Source organism: Podarcis gaigeae (genome assembly GCF_964106915.1).
Source record: "Podarcis gaigeae genome assembly, chromosome: 8".
Classification (NCBI taxonomy): domain Eukaryota; kingdom Metazoa; phylum Chordata; class Lepidosauria; order Squamata; family Lacertidae; genus Podarcis; species Podarcis gaigeae.
This window is the reverse complement of record NC_139684.1, coordinates 62,454,009-62,479,562: the sequence shown is the minus strand read 5'-3', so window position 1 is coordinate 62,479,562 and position 25,554 is coordinate 62,454,009. Positions and strand designations below refer to the sequence as shown.

The 25,554-nt window shown below is 43.2% G+C and overlaps 1 protein-coding gene across 3 annotated transcripts; it reads left to right on the top strand.

Moving 5' to 3' along the window:
- Positions 1-10,529: 10,529 nt before the first annotated feature.
- Positions 10,530-24,262, top strand: CNR2 (cannabinoid receptor 2). Of its 3 annotated transcripts, XM_083751834.1 has the most exons (4): positions 13,637-15,944; positions 16,113-17,503; positions 17,920-17,999; positions 22,326-24,262. In XM_083751834.1, the coding sequence occupies exon 4, from the start codon at positions 22,398-22,400 to the stop codon at positions 23,436-23,438; it is 1,041 nt and encodes a 346-aa protein (XP_083607960.1). In that variant the 5' UTR covers positions 13,637-15,944; positions 16,113-17,503; positions 17,920-17,999; positions 22,326-22,397; the 3' UTR covers positions 23,439-24,262. The 3 variants fall into 3 exon arrangements, with proteins under 3 accessions (XP_083607961.1, XP_083607960.1, XP_083607959.1); XM_083751835.1 differs by lacking the exons at positions 13,637-15,944; positions 16,113-17,503 and adding an exon at positions 10,530-11,636; XM_083751833.1 differs by lacking the exons at positions 13,637-15,944; positions 16,113-17,503; positions 17,920-17,999 and adding an exon at positions 18,014-19,357.
- Positions 24,263-25,554: the final 1,292 nt, after the last annotated feature.

Here is a 25,554-nt window from a genome sequence, read left to right as displayed (position 1 = left end):
TGCAAGATAGTGAAGATCTTGGTGAAGGGATTAAGATATGCAAAGCTGCAGCAGTGGGGCTCAGGGTTTGATTGGAAGGATTTCTCTAGCTTACTTTCCAGATAATTTAGCCCCTATTCTATTCATTAAAAATGGAATGTTTCCCCCCTATAAACATTTTTTAAGATTTATCTATTTACTTAAAAATAATAGAATTGCCCAATTCTGTGACCTCAGGGTGGCTCACAATAAATATAAGAAACTGTCAAACTCTTTGTTAACAAAGAATTAAATAGTTAAAAGAGTTAAATTCTTAAGACAATGGCCCAGCCAAATTGGTTAAGTATGGTACCTGCATGTCTAAAGACCTGGTCAAGTACATATGTTTTGTAATTGAGACAAGCTAGTGATGCTTCAAGGAGCATCCAGCTCAGTATTGCAGACACTGACTGGCAGCCGCTCTCCAGGGTTTCACGCAGGCCTACCTAAATATGTTGGGGGCTTCGAACTTGGGACCTTTCACATGTAAAGCAGATGCTCTACCATTAAGCTATGGCTCTACTTTTTGTTTATTTCTCGGCACAGGTTATATGGGTGCCAAAAGCCCAACTCAAGTGTTCAAAAACATGTGGATATTGTACTCATTAGTGGTTTTAAATGCAGAAAGGTTATTCCTGCCTCCTGTGCATTTCAAGTCACATTTGCATGTTGCTGTACACCCCAGAGAAGGGGTGGGGATGTCTTAATCTGGCACACATTTATGTTTTCCCATGCCTGCAGCCCCACTCCTTGCCCGCCGAACTCCTATTCTATGAAGCTGTCATCTGCACATGCGCAACCGCTGTCTCAAACATACACACCTCACCTTAACTGCAAAATGAATGCAGCTTGTGCTTTCAGATTGAATGGAATCTGGTTTGAGAGACAACACATCAAACAGTAGTATTACTCAAGAAACAACAGGACAGATATGGACTGTGGCTAAAGTCATGCATACATGGCTTCAAAGACCAGTCGTGGGAGTGCACTGGAGCCATTAATGGTAATGTTTACATAGCCTTAGTCAAAGTTCATTTGATGACTGATTCATTCAATGTCTCATTGCCAATCTCGCCTTCTTCAGCTCTGAATTCCTGGTGTCTAGCCATCTGGCCTATCTATGTACTTCCATGGAGCATGAAGAAGGTTGTCTACATGCTCTTTTCCCTCCCAAGGCTGCATGTGCCAGACAGAGGTCCTCCTTTGGAAAGCCACACCCTACAGCAGCTAACTGATCTGCACAATGCAGATTCATTACTTTGGGAAACATTCACATCCATTGTGAGCAAGAGACAGGCCTAAGCCACCTCAAAGCCGTACAGATTGGCCTCTGGATTATTGGTAGAATTCCATTTTTTAAATGGCACCGACTTGAGCCCCTTAGGGCTGTCAGAAATGTAATTACTTGTCATTCTAAATATCACTTTAAAAACTACAATAGCAAAAAAAGTTATCCAATTCCAAAACTACTGAAGGATGAAGCAGGAAAATAATGGGTCAGCGGCTCCGCAAAAAGGTTGATAGAAATGAAGCAACAACTCCTGTCTCATCATGGAGAAATAATAGGCTGCCTCACTTGCACTTTTCTTATTTTCTGCTGAGTGCAAACAATTCCCTTGCCATCAACAGCAACAGCAAAAGCGATGTGCCCTGTGGTCAGGGAGAACTCTATAAAGCACAATGTCTGCTGACGGCCAAGGAAACTTTCGCTGCTGTTAAGAAGAGTGAAGATAATACAGGTTACACTGCCAAAAAGCTCAGTGGTAGTTCCACCATCTTTCAAATACTAATTTAGCAAAAACGCTCTTGCTTATATTGGGTTATAATTTGAAAGATGTTGGGTTGAAATCCCCACTCATCCATGAAGCTCATTGGGTGACCTTGGGCCAGTCGCTGTCTCTTAGCCAAGCTACCTCGCAGGGATGTTATGAGGATAAAACTGAGAGGGAGAGAACTGGTACAACACCTTGAAAAAGACTTGGCATCAATAAATGTATATGTTTGGTGTCCAATAATTAGCTGGAGTCTAGCAAGCAGCTGTAAATGGGTAGGACTGCTAAATTCAGAGGTTCTTCTGGGACAAATACGCTCCATTCCTGTACCCACTTTTCTGGGTTTAAACTGGAATCAGGCTATGTACATATTAGTGACTCAAAACCCAGTGACATTCCCCCCACATGCCGCATTTCAAGTCACTTTTTAATGTTGCTGGTCATACCAAAGAGGGGGCAGGGGTGTCTTAACCTGATTTGTTTCCCTGCACCAAACTCCAGTTCACTGAACCTGTTGTCTGCAGCGATTGTGTGAAGTGCGCACCCCTCAGATTAATTGCTGCTTCTGTTTCCTAAGTGATGGAGGCTGTTTGAAGGAAAAGTGAGCCAAACAGGAGTATCTCTCAAGCAGCTACAGACCACCTGTGGATTGTGGCTAACACTGTGTGTATTTTGTTCCAAACACCAACAGTGGGACCACACTGGAGCCAGACTAACTAGTAATGTGTACACATCCACCAGTGGGATGTTCTCCTAAATAGGAAGAGACAAGACTGTGCTGTTAATTAATGGGGATTACTAGCAGGCAGCTGTGGCATTTCTAGGTGATTCACAACAGCAGGATTATGTGGGTTAGGTCACTTCTGATTGATGGGTTGAGAAGCAAACTAGGAAGAACAAAGACTTGTGTGATGTCCAATAGTGCTGACCACTGACCAGCTTTCTACATCTATCTCTGGATTCCTTTAACAGGTAAATGCCTGTAAAATGTTGAGGGTCTATGAGCCTACCTTAAGTCATTGGAGGTCCTGCTCAGGGTGCCCCCTCTTGCTGGGATTTTGGGGGTTGCAAGGAGAGAGGAATTTCTCAGTGGTGGTGCCACACCTGTGGAATACTCTCCCCAAGGAAACTTGCCTGATACCCACTTTACATGCCCAGGGCCCTAAGTGAAGACTTTTCCTTCTAGTATTAAAAGCTAGAACAGGTCAGGTCAAACCTTCTTTGCTTATTTTCAATGTTCTTTGCAAAAATTCAAAACAGACTCAATGGTCCACAGTACAGTAAATCACATTTACAAAAACAAATACTGAAAATACTGTATACAAGAACACATTAAGTAAAAGCCTGAATCAGGATTTGTATTTTTTTTAAGCAATGCATCAGTTTATTTGTTATTTATACTTGTTTTTTCTCGGCCAGTGACTAAATATTGTTTACTGTGGCTGCTATATCATTGCGCTTTAGACAGATATGTTTTGTTTTTAAATGTAAGTTAGCAATAAGCTCCTGTGTAGTTGACACATAAATTCAATGATCATAATCATAATATAAACTTGTTATTCTTTATGAACTCACTTATGCACACATATTCTCAGTCACCCATATCTATACATCTGTCAAATTCTGCTGTGCTTTGTTAAATCTCATTGATGCAATTTCTAGACTTTTGGACTTTGTAAAGGTTCTTGGTGACTCAGTAAAAACAAGTTTACTTCCTTTATTTGTTTCCTTGTGGTGATTTAAAAGGAACTCTTGTCATTGTTTACCATCTAATTGTAGGAAAGTTTCTCATGGGGGATGAAGATTAAAACAGTGCTCAAGGCTGATAATCTAGTAAAAAACCCTGAAATAACTGGAAATCTAGGTACAGTGGTGCCCCGCAAGACGAACGCCTCGCAAGACGAAAAACCCGCTAGACGAAAGGGTTTTTCTGTTTTGGAGGCGCTTCGCAAAACGAATTTCCCTATGGGGTTGCTTCACAAGACGAAAAAATCTTGCGTCCCCCAGCGGGGTTTTTTTGCTTTTTTTGCCCTTTTCCTAAGCCGCTAAGCCGCTTATCAGCTGTTCCGCTGATAAGCCGCTTAACAGCTGATCGCTGGAAGCCGCTTGACAGCTCTAGCACTAATCCGCTAAGCTGTCAATGGGCTTGATTCGCAAGACGAAAAAACCGCTAGACGAAGAGAATCGCGGAACGGATTAATTTCGTCTAGCGAGGCACCACTGTATTTCAATGGGCCTCTTTGGGCCTTGGGGAAGTGCTTGTGATGTTATTGATATGCAAAGCATGTCTGTCATACCAGAAATGAAACCTGGGCAGAAGTGTAAAGCAGAGGAGGTAGTGGGTGGCAAGTAATAAAAGAAAAAGCAACTAAACAACAGGGAACATCTAGAAAAAGCAGAAATACAAACTAGAAATGAAAGTGGCGCATATTATTATTATTTTGTTATAAAAAGCTTGGGTTGTATCCAGCTAAGCCCTACTCAGAGTAGAACATTGTTTTCAGTGAATACCAAATTTGTGGGGTGGGGGGAGGTTTAGAATTCTAACAGGGCAATTCTACAGATGTCTACTTAAAAGTAAGTCCTAATGGAACTTCCTCACGCTTAGGTGGATATAATAGAAGCAGGGGTGCCAACTTGGATAAAATATTGAGGGGGGGGGAGGTAAACCCCACCCTGAATAAGCAATCACAAGATGCGGCACACCACACGCAAACCATTTGAATGACAACACCCAGGGCTCCCCCCCCTCAGTTCCAGCACCTCTCAGGTGGGTGCCATTTGCCATGGAGATGGCTAGTGAGACCAAAGCCAATGAGCATTTGCAGCTGAGTTCAGCTACATCAGTTGCTCACCTAAGGTCACTAGGATGTCCTCTTAGGCAACCAAGGAAAGGCCTTTTGCTGACGTGTGCCCACTTCAGCATTGCTACCTGCTTCTGAGTCACATCCTGGTCCTTCTGATAAGCTCTGCAAACCTACACAAGGCAGGGAGAGTGCAAAGCTCAGTGACAGATTACATATGTTACTTACAGAACTGTTCAGGCCACATCCACATTATGCATTTATAGTAACGTATAACTTTAAACAGTCATGGCTGCCCCAAGGGATATTGGGAACTGTAGTTTGTTAAGGGTGCTGAGAGTTGTTAGAAGACACATCCACCCATCCCGTTCCCCTCATATGACTACAGTTTCAGTGTGTTGTGAGAAAAAATGGAGAGGGGAAGAATCATGTACACCACTTTGAGCTCCCAGTAGGGAAGAAATATAACAACAACAATTACTATTAGTAGCAGCTGTACCATTATTGGCTTGGCTCCAACAAAGTTTTGCTCAGAGTACACCCACTGAAATTAATGGGTATGACTAACCTAGTTGCATTAATTTGAGTAGAACTTAGTTGGGTACAACTTCTTCTTCTTCTTCTTCTTCTTCTTCTTCGTTTTATATTTTTAATTGATCTTATATGTTTAAATGTTTTCATTTTTAATTGTATTGTTTTAACTTTTTTGTGTTTGGCACCCTAGACTCCTTTGGGAGGAAGGGTGGAATAGAATAGAATAGAATAGAATAGAATAGAATAGAATAGAATAGAATAGAATAGAATAGAAATGCATGATAGTGAAGATCTGGGTGAGGGCATTAAGATATGCAAAGCAGTGGCAGGGGAGCTCAGGATTTGATTGGAAGGAGAGGGTTGTTTAACCCTTTCCTCCTGTGCCATTTCCCTGATTAAATCACCTCAATCAAAGCAGTTATTTGCCCAAGAGCAGAAACATCAGTTGCTCCACACCTTTTGTGAAGACTTATTGTTTTACATGTTTGAATCCTCTGGATATCTGTTTTATTTCCTTTCATATTGCTGTTTTATTGGTTTTAGGCTGTTTTTTCATGTTAATGTTTTAATGATGCATTATTTGTTTTTATAGACTACAGATCACTTGGAGACTTTTGAACTATGAAGCAGTGGATAAATGCTATTAAATCAACAAACTAAAGACAGAAAATGAGACATGTATGGTATTTTGAAACAGGCCCTGGGTTCAGTCTTGGACAAGCCCAGCCCAGGGAGAATAAGGTGGCTCTATCTTTCTCATGGAAGGCAGTGGCAAAGCAGAAGCTTTCCACACAGAAAATCTCCAGTGCAGTCGTTGCAATCTCAGGTAACTGGCTTGGCAAAATTCCCAGCAGGAAATGTGGCTAAATATATTACCCAAGCCTAGTGACTCAGAGCTGACAGCTGCTGCCCCTATCTAGTTTCAGGGGCGGAATACGGTCAGAGAGGCACTAGATGAATCATAAAACTGTCACAGAACAGGAATAGTGGAGGAGAACTGGGCAGGCCGGCCCTATCATAAGGCAGGGTGCAGCAGCCTGCCTCAGGGGACAGATTTTGGGGTGCAATTAGAATTACCAGTCGTCTAGTTCCTGTATGATATTATTACCAGTAGCACCTGCAACAAAATGTTGGAGTATTACATTCATCCTCTAACACAGGAGTGCTCCTAGTGATGTAGTGGAGGGGCAGTGCTATTCTAGGCCTCTTTGTAGAGCAGGAACAATGATGTCATTGTCAGGACACACATGAGCTGCAGGAGAGGAGCTTATAGCCAGTTTGCCCTACCTGGTCCTTTTCTCTGTATCAATGGGGAGACAGACCGCTGTGCATCCACAGTTTACTTGGCTGTGGACATGCCCGCAAATGTCTCCATGCTAACGTACTTCCAATTTGTATTGAAAGAAATAATATCAGCATTAACTGGAAATGCCTGCGTTTGCACGCATGGTGGTGGTGGAGAGGAAGGGCCACGGTTCATTGGCAGAGCATCCAATCTGCACGCAGAAGGTCCCAGATTCAACCCCCAGAATCTCCAGGTAGAGCTGAAAAAGAATCCTGCCTGAAACCCAGGAGAACCTCAGTAGACAATACAGAGATAGAGGGACCAATGGTCTGCCTTTGGGATCAGGCAGCTCCCTACAGTACGTTTCCAAGCACAATTTGAACGGCCTTGGTCGTGTATACCTGAAGGAGCGTCTCCACCCCCATCATCCAGCCCGGACACGGAGGTGCAGTGCCGAGGGCCTTCTGTGGTTCCCTCGCTGCAAGAAGCCAAGTTACAGGGAACCAGGCAGGGGGCCTTCTCGGTAGTGGCGCCCGCCCTGTGGAACACCCTCCCACCAGATGTCAAAGAGAAAAAAAACTACCAGACTTTTAGAAGACATCTGAAGGCAGCCCTGTTTAGGGAAGCTTTTAATGTTTAATAGATTATTGTATCTTAATATTCTATTGTAAGCCGCCCAGAGTGGCTGGGGAAACCCAGCCAGATGGCCAGGGTATAAATAAATAAATTATTGTTGTTGTTGTTGTTGTTGTTGTTGTTGTTGTTTGCCTTGGCATCTACCTTTTTATTTGAAACCATGATGCACACCTTAAGGTCAAATCAGGGGTGCTTTTACCCTGCAGAGTAGTTTGCAGTGCAGGTTTTACTTCAGAATGAAAAGCCAAAGTTAACTGTGTTCCAGTTTCTTTTAATAAACAATACCTGTAAAGTTTTTTTGGTGTTTTTTAAAAAATAATTATTTAATTATATGTGTTTTATGTGTTGGAACTTGGAAGCTGCCCAGAGTGGCTATAAGTGTGTTATAAGTACTGTATTTCCCACACATACCTCCCTCGCCGCTGCAAAGCAGACTGGCACAAATCTTCTGGAACCTGTCTTCCCTAGTCAGCTGCTATCTTTCTCTCTGCTTTTATTTTTGTCTACGGTTGGGTCTGTGTAGGATAATGGCCTCCATTACTTAATTCTATGGCTACCGAGTTATTAGTCTGAACAAGCAGCCAGGAGACTCAGCACTCGCTGCAAGCACCAAAGATATTTCATTGGCTTTATAGCCTAAATTCTCTGTCAGGGGCTTTATGCGTTAGTTATTTCTCATTTTCTTTCTTTCTTTCTTTCTTTCTTTCTTTCTTTCTTTCTTTCTTTCTTTCTTATATGCATCCCAGGCTTAAAAATATATGTTTGCCCTACTTATTTGTCCTTGTGGCAGGAATGGACTTCACTGAATTACTCTTTGTAAAGGCATAGAATTCTTTCCTCATTTGGAATGGCACTAAAGGCTGCAAATGTAAGTATATATCTCTATGGGAATAAGGCCCATTAAATGCTCTGAGTGTTACTAGAACTCACATCCTACATATCTGGGGGAAAGGGAGAAATTATTATTTGAAACCCACTTATCATTTGGAAACCAAACCTGCCCCCGGAGACTCTTGCTGCTAAAAGATTGGGGTGCAGACACATAATAATACTTTACTTAAGTGAAACGGCTACAGGAATACAGTAGAGCTCAGGAAGACCTTCTAGTTCAGACAAGGCTTGGTGGGAACTGGAAGCCCTTTATACTCCTCCTTTTCCAGAGTGATCCAATGGTCTGCCTGGATGGGAGGAATTATCCAACACCCAAAGGAGCTGAGAAGTTGCTACCTGCACTTCACCAGATCACCACAGGAGGCAAGCTGTGCACAGATCCCCGCAGCTCCTGACATTGTGTTCCACTGGCTTATCTTCCATCTTGTACACCTGACTCCGTCTATCTCTCTCATTGGCTGTCTTAGGTTACAAACAGTTCTATCAGTAATCACAAGGAACCCAAAGATAATTTCCAGTTGTGGATCTTTCTGGGTCCAAGTCTTCTAGTCCAGGTCTGGCCAGTGGCTGGGAAGCAGAATAGTAGCATAGCAAAGCAAAGTGTAAGAGTGTGTAGCTACAGGGTTATTCTATTTTTTCCAGAGCACAGGAGCAATATCATTATCTACTAGAGGGCTAGGGAAATTGATGGACCGTCTTTGCTCTGGCATGTGAATGAGGTGATAAGGAGGCTTTCGAGTTTGGTTGTGACAGCTTAGCATAGAGCAAGTCAGAGAATGAGGACAATTTGATGTGGTTCCTGCTTTGTGGTAGCAGTTTAAATGGCAATACCCCTTTACAAGCTTGCTTGAATTTCTAATTAAAAACTAAACAGAGAATTTCAACTGCATAAAGATCTTTTGTTAAAGCTTAATGTGCTGTATATGTTGAACCTGCAGTCAGAAGTAAACAACTCTTATTTCCTTGGAGCTTGCTTGCAGAAAACAGCATAGGATTGAAGTCATGCCACCTAATAAATCAGGTATCATGCTATGTCCTGCTTCTTTTGTGTGTGTATTTAATAATGGATCAATACAGCTGCTTATATGCTCAGACTCTTATTGGGGCCATAGCAATAGGCTGTATTGCCTCCTAGGCTGAAGACACACTACACCTTTAAAGAACATTCCACTGTGCTCCCTGGACACTGCTGTTTACTCCTCACAGAGTTTCATGTGTAGTTCTCAGGAACTACAATGCCCAGAACTCTTTGAAGGAGGAAACATGGGCTTTAAAGATACTGTATAATAGGCAACTACAGTGGTACCTCGGGTTACTTACGCTTCAGGTCACATGCGCTTCAGGTTACATACGCTTCAGGTTACAGACTCCGCTAACCCAGAAATATTACTTCGGGTTAAGAACTTTGCTTCAGGATGAGAACAGAAATCGTGCTCCGGCGGTACGGCAGCAGCAGGAGGCCCCATTAGCTAAAGTGGTGCTTCAGGTTGAGGTCTGTACTTAACCTGAAACTGTTCTTATGTAACCTGAAGTATATGTAACCTGAGGTACCACTGTACAGTATAATAAACTATGGTCTGGTGATGGCACATCCCCCCCAACAGGTGGCAGTACAGCACACCAGTAAAGAGTTGGGCTAAATACGTTTTAAATAAGAGAGAAGCAACTGAATGAGAGAAACAAAAACATTAAAATACTGTACAAAGGGAAAAATTGGCACGGGCCAAATCAGATATAGCATTTTGTATTGTTTTGCTCTTGACTTTTAACCGTAAGTGATTGAGCAGCAGCCAGTCATTGCTGTTCTGCTTTAAGCATACAGTGTTAGTGGTGTAGAATTTCAACACCCAGTACTGCCTCAGTACAGCTGCACGCTTCTGCCGCTGTGCTATGTTAAAAATGGCTTCTCCATGTGAACCAGGAAGTGATCTCTTCAGACAATGGAATGACTCTTCTTTTCTTATCTCTGTGGCTGTGATCTCTTGGGTGACGCGGATGCCGTTAGACAGTTAAATGCTCATGCGTACGGAGTACCTTTCCCTCCCACCCCATCCCCTCCACATGGCCCCAGGCTTTGGCAACCTACGCTACACCACTGACCTAAGTACACTTCCTCAAAACATGGAGGCTCCATTTACGCATCATGGCTTATAGTAATAATTCTATTGGATCTTGTGCTTTTAAAAACTAGAATAGACTGGGCTTGTTCCATAGCTCACAGATTCCTGCACATATACTCCATTTTTGTGCATGTGTACACAGAGTGGGGTTTCTCAGGTCCCCCTCCCACTGGGACAGACCTACTGACATTGCAGGACTGTGCCCCACACCCAACGTCATGTTTAACTTGCCTATGGATGAAATAGGCAAAATAGGAAGCAACACACTAAATTAGCCGTGTGTGTGTGTGTGTGTGTGTGTGTGTAAACACTAATTGAGGGAAGGTGGATAGAGAACACCATTACACACTCACTAGTTTGTAAACACGCCCACGTGTATACAGACAACACGGATAGTAGATGACGTTATCGTGCAAAGGTGTGTACAATTGCAAGCCACCATGTACAAAAGCAGACTCCGGGGGCGGTCCCTGTGCATTCATAGGCTATGTGTGTACACAGGCTTAAATGGGAACCTAAACAAATTTGAATACACATTAAATTTAGGTGCAGACAAGCTCTAGAATGCTCACAATGTTTTTGTGAGAAGGTTATATATACAGTGGTACCTCAGGTTAAGTACTTAATTCGTTCCGGAGGTCCATACTTAACCTGAAACTGTTCTTAACCTGAAGCACCACTTTAGCTAATGGGGCCTGCTGCTGCTGCCGCACTGCTGGAGCACAATTTCTGTTCTTATCCTGAAGCAAAGTTCTTAATCTGAGGTACTATTTCTGGGTTAGCGGAGTCTGTGACCTGAAGCGTACGTAACCTGAAGCGTATGTAACCTGAGGTACCACTGTGTGTGTGTGTGTGTGTGTGTGTGTGTGTGTGTGTGTGTGTGTGTATTGCTGCAGACAGGTGGGGAACTAGAAATGAGAATGGGAATGGGTAGTTTAATCAGTCCCTATACAATGGTTAGATAATGCTGATCAGGGGCTTATGAAGTCTTCCAAACGCCACAATCTCCCTGCCTGCCTTCCTACCTACAGAGAAACACCACAAGAGTTTAACCACACCGCTGAGCTCTTAGCAAAGGTGATGCATAGCAAGGCCACAGGAGACTGAGCTCATTCTTTGCTGACAGACTCCTGCAGAAGTCAAGAGATGGAGAAGTAATAAATACTTCCCTGCTCTGGCTTGCAACTTAAAACACTTCTTGTAGCTCGGAGGAAAATCTAACTCTGGAAGGTGATCTACAACTGAGGTTGACTGGAGTGCTGATTAAACAGAAAGGAGCGTGTCTTCCCCCATGCTTCTTCCAAGAAGAGATGCACAACAGAGCATTTCTACTTAGGAGAGGAGGGTGAACCTTGGCCAGTTACCACCCAGTCAGGAATGGATGCCCTGGCAGAGCCAATGAGTACAAGAGGCATAGGGTGTGCAGTGCCCAGTTGCTGAAGGAGGGCAACATAAGGAACCCAGACGGTGGAATGGAGAGGACCTCAGAAAGCATCCAGACCGGGGCATCCCATCTATAAAGCCACCTGGAGCTTTGATCTGCTATCCAAAGGGTCCAGCTTTCTTGGGAGAAAAGGTACTTATAAGATGAAAGTGTTTACTGACTCTAATTTATGTTTATTCATTTATAGTAGCCTAAGTACATGTAACGGCATTTGTGGAGATGTGTCCCTGTTGCCTCATTGACTGCTTTGGTTCTCCCTCCCTCCCTCCATTCCTTCTGCTGCCTTCCCTATCTGAAATGTAGATTGGAATCTCCTTGGGGCATGGCCCTTTTCTTTTTGGAAAGTGCCATGTGCATCAACAGCATTGCATAAATCATTTGCCCGTTTCTTTGAATTATTTGGCTTACACTTAAAATAAGTGCTGCATAGAGAGATGATCAACAATTAGCTGAGCAGTGTTTAACATGTGAGTGTGATGATCATGATGATGATGATGGTAGGGAACTGTAGGCAGACAGACTGTATTTACTTTCTTAAAAAAGAATCTGCAGTTGCAATTCTATATGCACTTACCTGGGAGTGAGCCCCATTGATCGATGAGGGTCGGTTGTGGGGGAGTGAGAAATGTTCCTATTTTCATCTGAGGAATGTTGGAGAGTTTGAAACCAGGCTGAAAGCCCCCATGGCAGAGTGGGATATATAAATTATAATAAACATGAACTGGAACTACAGTTTTAGTGTGCTTGTGGCAAGTTTCCCTTAGTTGTAACAAGCAGGGCTTCTTTGAAGATACTTTATTAATGATGCTAGCCAACACTCCATGACTGAACAACACACGAGTCTTCCCACAGCCTAGACTTGCTAAAGCAAGTTGGACAGATCCTACGAAGAGAGACCTCTTGTCAAAAGCATCTTTCCAGGTAAAGGTCCTGCAGATCTGGTTTTCAGAAAATGGAAATCTTGGCTTTGTGGAATACAGCTGATCATAGCATCACAGGAAGGTCTTGTGCTTGTCCAGCAAGCATCCAAAATCACTCTTGAGCAGCTTCTTGAGCAGCTTGTGGAAGTGCTTCACCTGAGACTCTCTGCCAGGGTACATCCACTGGAGGAACTTGCAGAGGTTTAACTGAGTACACCTCAGAGGTCTTCTTCAGCAGCTTATATTGTGTGGTGGTTATATTCCAGGGATGGCACGTATATCTATGAATGCATATACTCAAACTGTGCCCGTGTGAGCATCACCCTTCCAGAGCCTTGCCTGCCTGGGGGTGCTTATGTGAGATCTCTCGAGAACTCAGACAGCCCTGCAAGATCTCATAAGAGCATCACTGAGCACACATGCTGAGTGCCTTGCCTGGTAAAGAAGGCAGAGCATTTAAAAGTTATTTTGTGCTGGGTTTTCCCAGTTTGTGGAAAGAGCTCTCTGCCTTCCTTACTGGACAAGGCCTGCTCAGGACCTGGAATGGCTGGCCTGGCTGACCCAGCAAGTTTTAACCCCCTAGGTCAGTAGTTCCCAAACTTTACCAGGCTACTGATCCCTTGGTTCCATAAACTCATCTCAGTGCATACTATCCTACCCTATAAAAAGCATTATTCATAATAGTGTTTTCCACAACCCACTAAGGAAGATAACACAATAAAAGTCAAAATAGTAGCAATTATTTACACATTGAGCTTGATCCAATGATAGCACTTTTTCAAAGTCTGATAGTCATTTATACCATCAGCGCCCCCCTGCCACCCTTCTGCTGCCTGGCTGAGGTGAATTTGCAGCATTACTGAGGAGATGGATCACTCTCAATTCCTGAACTGGGAGTAAAGGCAAAAGAGTGGCAGTTGGGGAAATGCAGGGGAGCTGCCTTGTTCTGTAAGACCACTGATCCGCCTGGCCCAATATTAACTGCATCCTGAGGCTCTGCCGTTCTAGAGGGGGGGGGGGTGGACAGGACCAAGACTTATCAGATGTTTTGGTTTGCTTTGTTTTTAAGGAGACTCAAGTAATGGCCACCATCACCAGCAAGGCTTCCTGGCTGACAGGTGCCTAGACTGCCCAACAGATTTTGCAAAGCCCCAAGAAAACCTTAAGCACAGGGAGGCAGTTTTGCAAGAGGATGCTTAGGCAGATGACGTCATCACCACAAGATGGCGGAATAGCTTTTCTCTCCCCAACCCCAGGGCTCACAGATGTTTACATTAGATAACTCAAAATCTTAAAAAACGCTTATTAAAATAGCGAATTCTGTCTGGACATGTTACAGTGCTCCTAATTAGAACAAAAACGGGTGGGGCTGATTTATTTTGTAAAGAGATTTACTGTGGTTAGCATGGGGTAAGTGAAGACTTCTAGATCTCTTCAGAGATTGCTTCTTACAGGAGAAAGCAAATGGCTTAAGTCACTTTTAACGCAGTTGTAACATAAAGAAGAGGGCTGCCCTCTAAATGGGAAGGGTTTTGAAGAGATCAAGGGAAAGGGAGCAGAGAAGGCAACTTGTAGAGCACAGACCCCTGTCTCAATTCAGTTGGCTTCACAGCAACAGTCTGCAATGGCAGTTACAGCCCGCCCCCGCCCCCCTCAGCACTCGCCATTTGTGGCAGTTGGGCAAGCACTGGTCCTTCCAACTCTGAGATTTGTTCAAACACAGCGCAAAAGTCGAGAAAAGGTGGCAAAGTAGTAGATGCTGATTTCACGATGGAGATTCCTTTAAAACTTAGATCAGATAATGAAAGACTGGGATGAAACCTTTGTTGCCCTTTAGAAATCAGCTCAGAGAACCCATAGCTCAATTGGAGGGGGGAAAAACAACTTCAGTCGCTCCGGAGGCTAAGGAAACAAGTTTAAAAAATAAAGCAGTCCTAAAATCACTTGCCTTGGAACAACAGGAAATCTGGTGCATGTTAGCTGACAACAAGGACAAAAATAGAAGGGAAACTATTTGGGTGAAGGGGCCCCCAGAAAATGTGGAAAATAATAATATTATTGAAAGTTTTGTTGACTGTCTTAATATCCTTCTTCCTGATTTAAATCTGAAATCAGAGGGTATGAAAAGAGTGCACTGAGCTCTTTATCCCAAGCCTAAAGCAGGGGAGCATCCACACGATATAATTGCTAGGTTTGAAAAAGTTTCCACTAAATAACTTACTTTACAAAAGCTACACAAAATTGAACAAATAACTTGGAAAGGTGCTTCCATCCTCGCTTTTCAAGATCTTAGCCAAATTATGCTTAACAAGAGATGTGAAATGAAATCTATTACAGAAGCTCTTCTCAGAACCAGAAATTTTTGTGGGAGAAACGAGCCTACGCATCTTTTCAGCTCCCTGCCCTAGACCTGGTGTCCCCACTGGGCATCTTCTGGCAGCTGGTACCTTTCCATCTTGACCCCCTCATGTCTAACAAGCATTCTGCAGCCAAACTCATCCACCTCTCTCATCGCTTTGATCACATGATGTGTCTCTTCCCAAATCCCTCAAAGGCTTTCTGTTCATTCCCAGATCCAGCACAAGCTCCATGACCTTCCTGTCAAAGTCCTCTGTAGCCCCCACAGTAGTTTTCTCTCTGCTCTTGTATCCTGATCAGCTTCTGTCAGTGACCTCCACTGCTTCAGCTACACCACTCTTAGCCATCTGAGGGCCCCTCCAGACGTCCCATTTATTGTGCATTCATAATGATTTGTGCTCATGATGGTGTTGGGGCAGTTATACACAATCTTGCATTCAGTACTTCTTTGAGCCTTCAAAGGATTCAGGAGGTTTGTTTCCTCTAGCAGGTACTGTTTGGTATGCAGGCACAGAAGGAAAAAAGGAGCACTGAATTCTCTTGCAATACAGTGGTACCTCTGGTTACGAACTTAATTCGTTCCGGAGGTCCATTCTTAACCTGAAACCGTTCTTAGCCTGAGGTACCACTTTAGCTAATGCGGCCTCCTGCTGCCGCTGCGCGATTTCTGTTCTCATCCTGAGGTAAAGTTCTTAACCCAAGGTACTAATTCCAGGTTAGCGGAGTCTATAACCCGAAGTGTTTGTAACCCGAGGTGTTTGTAACCCGAGGTACCACTGTACGTTGCTGCTAATCTTTCCGGATTCTCTTGCAATATGTTGCTGTTATCTCTTTCTGCTCTGTGTGCAAACACAGCTGCACTTGCTGACTTTTCCTCTCTTTTCCACTCCAAAAAGGCACGAGATAAGAGCCATGTTCTCTTCAGCTAAGAAGCAATCCTTCTTCTTAATACAGCTGAGACTGTAAACCTGTCATTTTTATAACCAGTCTTGTTCTTTTCCCACGATGCTCCAGTTCCTGGATTCCTCTGTTCCTGTTTTTTTTTCAGTGAAAAACATTGACAGGGTTTTAGATGAGCTTTTGCCTCATCACCTGAGGGCCCCTGTCAGCCTCTAGATTTTGCACCCAAAGTGACACAGACCTACCACAAGCATGCCACCACGCTCAACTTCTAAGATTTGTCTTAAGGAAAATGGGTGTGTGGCCCAAAGAAGAAGAAGAAGAAGAAGAAGAAGAAGAAGAAGAAGAAGAAAAAGAAGAAGAGGAGGAAGAAGAATTTATTATTTGTACCCCACCCATCTGGCTGGGTTTCCCCAGCCACTCTGGGCAGCTTCCAACAAAATATTAAAATACAATAGTCCGTTAAACATTAAAAGATATGTGGGAAACAGCCAGTTCGTATGTGTGAATGCATTGGTTAATGACAGCATCATCAGGTGTGCATCTCACAGCCCAAACCATAGAGAGAATGTCCATCTCATCTCACCTGTACCTGCCCATCTTCTTACATCCAGTCCAGGGGACAGCATTGCCTACCAGCTTCCTCCTCCTCTCAGGCTGGGTATACACCATACACTTAAATCACCCCCAAAAGAAAGCTTCCTGGCAACTGTAGTTTGTTAACAGTTTGGGGAATTGTAGCTCTGTGGGGGGAACTACAGTTCCCAAGATTCCTTTGGGGGGTTGTGCTTTAAATGTATGGTGTGCACATAGCCCAAGTGTTGCCTTTGTAGATCTCAGCAGAGGAGAGGATGGGGGCAAATTAGAATTAATTGGCTCCTCTCATTGACACTGACTCCATCTGCTATTGGTCTTCTTGCCTTCTGCTGCACCATTCCCAGTGGGCACCAGCCACCCCTGGAGGCAAGGGAGCGATAAGTTTCTCCTTGACACGGTGCAGTGGGAAAGTAGTGTATAGTACTCTGTTTCATTGGAGGTTTTAAGCAGAGGTTGGAAATGTATATTGATCCTGTAGTTTGACAAATACTGCAGTTTGATGCATTCCTGTCAGCCAGGAAGCTTTGCTGGTGATGGTAGTATTTGTAAAACTGCAGGATCAATATGGATTGTGGCTAATGTTGTGTCAATGCGGCTTCAGAAATTAGCAGTGGGAGTGCAGTAGATGCAGAGTAAGCAGTATGAACATACCCAAATAACTTTGTATGAACATGGATTAAAGACCAATCACTGGAAAGTCACTAAGTGCACAGTAAATAGGACTGTGAACATAGCCCAAATTTCCAGACAGCTATCTTCACGAGATTGGCATTTATAAGAAATATGCTCAAATGTCCCTTACTGGCAGAATCACTGTTGTTGCCTCTAATGTTCCTATCTGTTTGTTTGCTTTTCTGTCCTACTCCTCATTAGGGAACAACAGGTTTTTGCAGGGTTTCAAAGAGGGCTAGTGTCAGGTGCCTGGTGATGCCCCAGCACCCCAGCTGCGCCCCCCGACCCTGCTCCTCCTCCTCTTCAGTCACCTGTCCTTTCTAAAGTGTGCAAGAAGATCAGGGAGAAAGAGTAATAGCCTCCATTTCCCTTGCGTTCTCTGTCTGGGCAGTGGTGCGTACTGGGTCCAGAGGAAGAGGGTAGCAAGGGGGACAACCCAGGAGGAGGGTTCTCTGAGACCATCTTGCCCAAGGGCTCCCCAAATTCTGGAGCTGATACAGGCTCCAAAACCTCCTTGAGAAGAGAGACAACAGTGGGTCAAATGAAATTAGTGTGAGTGTCACAAACAATAGTGCTCTTTGCATACAACTTTGAGCTCTTTTTACAACATTACTTACATTTTCTGGTGGTGGCAACTGTTAACACAGAGATCTCTGCCCCACAAGCCCTTTGCGGTGGCAGCCTTTGGAGAGCTGTTCCGCTCCTGCCACCTGCTCTCCTGTCAGAGCTGATGCCTGCCTGCTTTCCTTCCATTTCAAAGGTCGCACAGAGAAAGCCAGGCACAGACTCCTGGAAAGTCCCAGCGCAGATCAAGCCAGCGCTGAATCTCACATGGTCTTCTTTTTTCCACCACATCCCTCTACTCTCCAACATGCCATGATTCAGCTTTTGCAGGTTTCTGTGGTTCTTCTCTTGCAAAGGCTGTTACTTTGTGGTTTTAGCTCTCCAGACATCTGTTCTTCCCACAGACTCTCGCGGAGATCAACATTCGGGCTGATTTTGTGCAACTCTTTCGGATCAGGTGAGGAAATCGCAAGAAGTCAGCCAGGTAGGTCATTCCCAAAATTTCATTTTACAGCGGTGATTATGACAATCCTGCATTTGAAATTTGTAGTTGGAAGCAAGGAGTAAAAGGCTCTTTTGATGATTTTTTTTTTACATGAAAAGTGTTTGAATACTGTAAAACCAACATTAAAACCTTACGAAGAAAATTGCATTTGATAATTGCACATTTATCTGGGAAGCTGCAGAGTACAGTGCGCTGCTTTTGAGAGCCTTTCTAAATAATCCAAGTTCTCTAGTCAATAAATGTGCAGTAATTCATTGCAGGAGAGTGAGATGAAATTGAGAGAAAATTTCAGGGATCTCAATAAGTCTTTAAGGCCTTTTTTGAATGTTACACTAAGTTGTGGTTTAGCTTTATATGAACAAGCCTGCTCAAGCTTCAGGTGTGCTCCAAGGGAGAACACTGAGAATGTACTGGAGTAAGAGAACAAAAAATCGATTTTAAATTAATGACAGTTCTCTGTCAGAATCCATGGAATAGGGATTACCTTAAATCAGGAGTGGCTAAATTGACCCGCCAGATGTTGCTTTCCTTAACTACATCTCCTGTCATCCCTGACTATTGGCAATGTTGGCTGGGGCTGATGGAAGTTTGAATCCAACAACATTTGGAAAGCCACAGATTCTCCATCCCTGCTTCAAACTACAGATAGCTCAAACAAAGCAGGAGCAAACCATGGTTTGTGATCCTGGTTTGTTCACTAACCAGAGTGCACACAATCCAGAGTTTGGACATAATAGGGAACTCTGGTTAGTTTAAAATGCTTCTGATCTACTGAGCATGCAGGAGGAGAGATTGTGAGGTAAGGAGCATGCATGTTTTGAGGCTCAGGCAGGCTTGTTTATTTAATACTAAAACATAGCTGGGCATTATTCCTGAAGCAGCCCACTGTTTTTTAAATGCTCGCTAATGTTATCTCTCATTGGGTGGGATTGTAAAGAGTGGAACAGCTCATTAGCAGAAATGCTGAAAATGGCTGGCCTTTATCAAATTATTATCTTCTGTAATATAGAAGGCTGTGTACACATGGCACCTTTAAAGCACATTTGAAGTACATTAATTCCCTCAAAGAATTCTGGGCTTTGTAGCTTGTTATATTAAGGGCTGCTGGGAATTGTAACTATATGAGGGGTGGATTACAGCGTCCAGAGTTCTTTGTGGTGGTGGGGATGTCCTTTAAATGTATATTGTGAATGCAGCCTTACTCCCCTTTCTTCTATCACTTTTGCATCTCACTTCAAATTGTTGGAGGAAGGACAATGAACAACACAATGTCAGAACATGGGGTTTCAGCTGCAGTCACACAGTTTTTTGCAAAGTGTGATTCTATCCTATGCAAGGTCCTCTCTCCTAATTAGAAAGAAGGTGAATGGATGTTGATGTGCTAAGATGGAGCTTTGGTCTCAATGGTTTCTCTTTAAAAGTGGCTAGCAAGAGACTCCCGAGAAGCTCAGAAGCAGGGGATAGCCATATCCTGTTGTTTGCCTCTAAGAGCCAGGAACTGTACCTATACTTAGGGATGGAAGAGGAATTCAATTCAGTTCACATTTGAAGCTGAATCTATCAAATTCACACTTTCCGAAACAATATGAGAACCAAAATACAGCCATCATTTGAAATTCACATTTACCTGAATTTTGCAATGCACTTCTCCAACCAATGTTTTAAAAAGTGAGTATGTTAAGGGAAAGTGTGCATATAAATGAATGTGTTAGTGAAAATAACTTACCAGAATACATTATATTAGGAAAAATTGCTCACCAAAAGGTTGTAAATTTGTCACAACTACATGGAAAAAGGTGTTATTAGGAGAGATTTACACTAAAATGCTGAATATTTTTCTTGAAGACTTTTTTTTAAAAATCACATATTGCTACACGAATGTGGAGAACTAAATATAAGATTGCAAAAACAAGAAGCTGCGGAAACAAAAATAGACAGAGCCTTCCTTCCCTAGCTATGTTGCCTTTGAGTGTGGAGGTTTCCTTTAGCTGTCATGACTAGATGTTTCAAGGAGTTATGTCAGGTAGCCCAGGTTTACAAAAATCCAAAGCACAGACCAGAATCTATCCAGAATGCTGTGTGCTTGGCAGAAGCAAACATTAGAAAACAGGAGCTAGCGAAAGCAGATGTGGTGCTGTAAAAAAGCTCTGGAGGCAAGAGGTTATAGGGAATGTCATGTACTTGCGGACCCTAACCCAGGGCTTGGAATAAGGCTTCAAAGCTCATTTAATTTAGCGTTATTAGTAGCATCAAAGGCTGCCTAATTTCTCTTTGCTAGATTTCCCCCCAAAAGGGTTTCTAAGGGTATTCTAGTTAAAGAAGTATGCTTGTGAAAACAGGAAACATGATGGAAGCAACTTCCTCTTCAGAAAGAAAACGCCTTTTAGCACTTCTGCTTCTATTATATCATTGTTTTGGTTTTCCCATTAGCTGCTTTTATACACAGGAGCACAGAGCATGTCACTTTAAATGCGCAAACAGTTCACTACATAATGTCATGTGCATGCACTCAGCCTCAATAAATAACTTGCAGTTTTGCATAACCATGCATGTACAGGAAAAGAAAACATATAAATGAAATGCATATCTTGTTTTTAATCTTTTAAAGACAGTGTAGATGCACCAGTATTGTGCATGAAAAGATGAAGAGGCTTTGCTTCCTGCATATTCTTAAAAGGCTACAGTGCTACACCTGTGCTGTTACTCCATTGTGGAGGAGTAGGACACTTCCAGACAACCTTGTTACTGAACATTCATTCTGCCTTTTTCTTTTAACAAAATGTATATACCACTTACTAGAGCAAAAGACCTCTAAGCAATTTACATGATGGTGTAGCAGGGGTGAGCAAACTTTTTCAGCAGGAGGCGGGTCCAAGGTCCCTCAGACCTTGTGGGGGGCCGGACTATATTGGGGGGAATGAACGAATTTCTATGCCCCACAAATAACAAAAGTACACATTCTACTCATGTAAAAACACCAGGCATGCCCCACAAATAACCCAGAGATGCATTTTAAATAAAAGGACACATTCTACTCGTGTAAAAGTTTTAGATTTAGAAGGCGATTGGGCTAGATCTGGTCCCCGGGCCTTAGTTTGCCTACCCATGGTGTAGAATGTTTATTTAAAATACAACAAACCCATTAAAAACTAGTTACATAATTGTTCAAAAAAAATCATTAACATACAAAACCCAGGAAGCATCCAATGATGTAAAGAAAAGGGAGAAATGTACTGCAAAGGTGCTGGGTAGGATTATTATTTTATCATTTAATTAGCTCTTTCCATTTTGGCTCAGGTACCTTTTGAAAGTGTTCCTAGTTTCTTTACAAACTGCTTAAAATTCTCCATTTCAAAGATCTTGCAGGACAAAAGTGCCTCAGGATGACTTTTGAGCAGTTTGTAAAACATAAAGGCTGGCAGCATCAGCCCCGCCATGTGGGAATCCCTCGCAGATGACCACAGTGCCTGGAGACAGACCACAGTAGTGACCAGAGGAGAAATGACCACTGGGAGGAGTGCAGAGAGAAGAAATGCCATGGTGCATCTGCTGCAGCACAACCGAATGCCTTCATTTGCCCCAGCTGGAACAAAACATGTCTCTCCTGTATCAGTTTCAGCAGACACTATAACTCTCCAACAGTTTGACTTCACCCTCAAAGGCGCACTCCTCCATTGTCTCCCAAGACAGCCAGATGCCAACTTGAAAGGAAACAAAGAAGCCTTTGAGCCAAAACATGCTGGACTAATTGAATAATAAAATAGTCATCCTCTCCAGCATCTTTGAGATACATTTCTCACTTTTTTGCTGTAATAGAAGACAAGAATATGATTGAGTAATTTTGGGCAATCCTTAAAAATGCAGTTTTGCGTTTAAAAAAATGAAGAAAATGAAATGCAGTACAGTACAGTGGTACCTCTGGTTAAGAACTTAATTCGTTCTGGAGGTCCGTTCTTAACCTGAAACTGTTCTTTACCTGAGACACCACTTTAGCTAATGGGGCCTCCCACTGCCGCCACGCCGCCACCACGTGATTTCTGTTCTCATCCTGAAGCAAAGTTCTTAACCTGAGGTACTATTTCTGGGTTAGCAGAGTCTGTAACCTGAGGTACCACTGTATATAGTAAAATGAGGAAGGAATCAATCAATCAATCAATCAATCAATCAATCAAGGAAACTATGCAGCTAAAAGGGAGGTGTTGCAGATAGAACTTAGTAAATCCAGGCTAGAGTTGACCAGAACACATTGATGGCATTTGTACACTATTATATATTTAAGTTCTCTCATTTCCAACTCTCTTGCAGTTGCACCATAAATACTGCAAAAGAAGACAACGCCTTTCTGAAGAAAGCTTGCTCACTCTTGAGTTCACCGGCATGGAGAAGTGCAAGAACACCACGGCCGGCACCTCTCATTGCAGCTCCAGTGCAACGCCCATGGAATGCTACATGGTACTTGACAATTCAGCTCAGACTGTTATTGCCGTGCTCTGTTACAGTGTTGGAAGCCTTTGTATCTTGGAGAACTGTTTGGTGCTATACCTCATATTTTCTTCCCCCAAGATCCGGAACAAGCCTTCCTACCTCTTCATTAGCAGCCTGGCCTTGGCAGACACGCTAGCCAGCATGATATTTGTCTGTAGCTTTGTCAACTTCCATGTTTTCAATAAGATTGATTCATCAAAGGACATCTTCTTGCTAAAACTTGGAGGGGTCAACACGTCTTTCACAGCCTCCCTCGGCAGCCTGCTGCTGATGGCCTTTGACCGGTACATCTGTATCCTCAGGCCGACAGAGTACAAAGTCCTTGTCACGAGCAGAAGAGCTGTGGTGGCCCTGGTGATGCTGTGGCTCATCATCATGCTAATTGCTTTCCTGCCGTTGCTGGGATGGAACTGCTGCCACCTCAGCTCCCCCTGCTCCGAGCTGTTTCCTTTCGTCGACAACAAATATCTCTCAAGCTGGATTGTCTTGGTGGCCTTCCTTCTGGCATTTATTGTCTATGCCTACATGAATGTTCTTTGGAAGGCCCGCAAGCATGTGGTGTACATGGAAAAGTACCACATTCAAACAGGCCAGCAGAACACAAAGGTGAGACTAGATGTCACGCTTGCCAAGACCTTAGTGATTGTCCTGGTGGTTCTTGTGATGTGCTGGTCACCAGCCTTGGCCCTCATGACTTACAGCATCTTTGCCGAACTAGACGACTCCGTGAAGCAAGCGTTTGCCTTCTGCAGCACACTCTGTCTGGTGAACTCTATGGTGAACCCCGCTATCTATGCCCTAAGGAGTAGGGAGTTGTGCTCCTCCCTGAAGAGAGTCTGCTCCTGTTTTGGTAGACTGCTGGGTGTATCTGAGAGCAACCCAGAAGTGGAGAGCACTCAGAAGTCCTGCCCAATCGAAACAATTTGCGATTAATTTGTCGCTGGAACAGGGGCAGAACTGATGAAGGTCTGCACTCCAAATGGCGTCAAAACTCATACATAGAAACTGATGTTTTATACTTTGTTTGAAAGGACTCTAGAGCTTATTTTCTACATGAGTTTGACTTGCCCTTTGAGTATGGTAGCAGTTTTTCAGTTGCAATGATTTCCCAGTTTATAGATCGCAGGAACAACTCCATACAAACCATCAAATCACCAGCAATGGATGTCAAGGACAGTATGAAACCAGGGCCATCAAAGTGGTCCACCTCTGGAACCGACTAACAGGTCTGACCATTTGCAACAACAGGGTGGCATCTGGAGAGTTTATTTGTTATTTAATAAAAAGTAAAGTGGGAGCACTTCTCTACACTGTGCAAACACAAACTCCAATTATTGTGGGCCAGGATTGGACACAATCAGGGCTACTCAGATGTCATATTTATGTGGCAGAGCAGAAAAAAAGGCAGAATGTAACACTTTGGGAGCTGACCTTAGCTGAAGAGAGTTTGGGAGGCTAATACACAAATAAAGAAATACCGTGTGCAAAAATTGGCTTCCTAAGAATCTCTGCTTTCATTTTGTGTAGATTTATTTAATTAATAAAAGGTATCTAGTCCTTATGATTGAAAAAAAATATGCTTGGCAGTATGTGATAAATTTGTGCAGGCATGTCTGAATCCAGAGTGAGGTCTACATGCAATTTCCAGTGGTTGTGGGCAGAGCCTCACCTTGAATAGTTTCCTGTCCCTCTTCATCCACAACAAGCAACAGCTGGAACGAACTACAATGTGCAAAATAAAAGAAAATTATGTTCTGCTGGCTGTAGACTTTTCTGTTATTTTTAGTACAGAATCTAAACCATCTTACTTCTTGATTCCTATACTTAAAAGAACACATATTAACTCCTGCTTCCAGATTTCCAGATGAAGGATAACGCTTCTCATCAACAAATGGCCAAGGTGGGCAGGGAGTGTGTGTATAGTATTGAGGCTTAACGGGTGTCAGGGGAAGACCTAATGGGCACCTTTGCTCCCTGGGGCATCATGTTGGTGCCGCATGGCTTAAGGTGAGACTTAAGGTGACGGAGAAAAGAAAGCTGCTGCTTTGGACGTACAGCTTAAAAAAACTGCTTTAGTTTTAAAAAGTTTTTTTAAAAAACCTTTTTAAAGAACCTTTCTGAAAACAAGTCCAAAAGCAAAATAAATGAACAGTCAGGTTTGTCCCCCCTGTTCAATTGGCAATCATGTGTACATGGGCTGGTTGTGAATATTTGATATCCAGAAAGACACAAAAATGTGACCAACCTGCAGTAGTGCGGCCCATTTTGACCCCTACAATCTCTATCCTCTCATTCAGCTCCATGTGTCTCCATGTGTCTTATACAAGATGCCAGGCAAGTTAAAACTGATTACCTGTGAAGGTTGCACCCTTCAGTGGTTATCGAGGGATGAACTGGGACCTGGGAGACCAGAGTTCAAATCCTCACTCAGCTATGAAGGCTAACCTACCTCACAGGGTTCTTGTGAGGATAAAATGGGGGAGGGGAGAACCATATACAACAGCTCCTTGGAGAAAAGGTTGGTTATAAATGTAGTTATATTAAAATAAACATGAGTAGCATTTACACACTGCCCTATGACACTTGCCAGAACCAAGAATTCATAGTAATGTCACACTTGTCATGGCTGAAGGAGGAAGCAGTCATGGCTGAACCAGTCATGTGGAGCGTCAGCCCAGGGGTAAGCAAAGTTAAGCAGTAAATCAATCTCCCCCCCCCCAAAAAAAATAAATACCAGGCTTCATGCTAACTGTGTGAGAAGGAAGAAGAGCCTGCTGTCAAACTATTTGGATCCAGGTTGCCTCCAGCTCTACCAGTCTTGTGGGGAAATGATTGCTTGTACATAAGAGCATGAGCAAAGTTCTTATTATTGCAGGGTGATTTCATAGCTAAAAGCATCCTTGGAGCATGAACAGCGCGTGAATAGCTCGTGTTGTCCCAAATGATTGGTCCACGTAACATAGCCTGATCGTCTGCGTGGTCTAGTGCGATGGCCCTTATCTGCTGGCTGAGAACAAGTTGCATTCCTTGTATTTTGTATCTTTCTGAC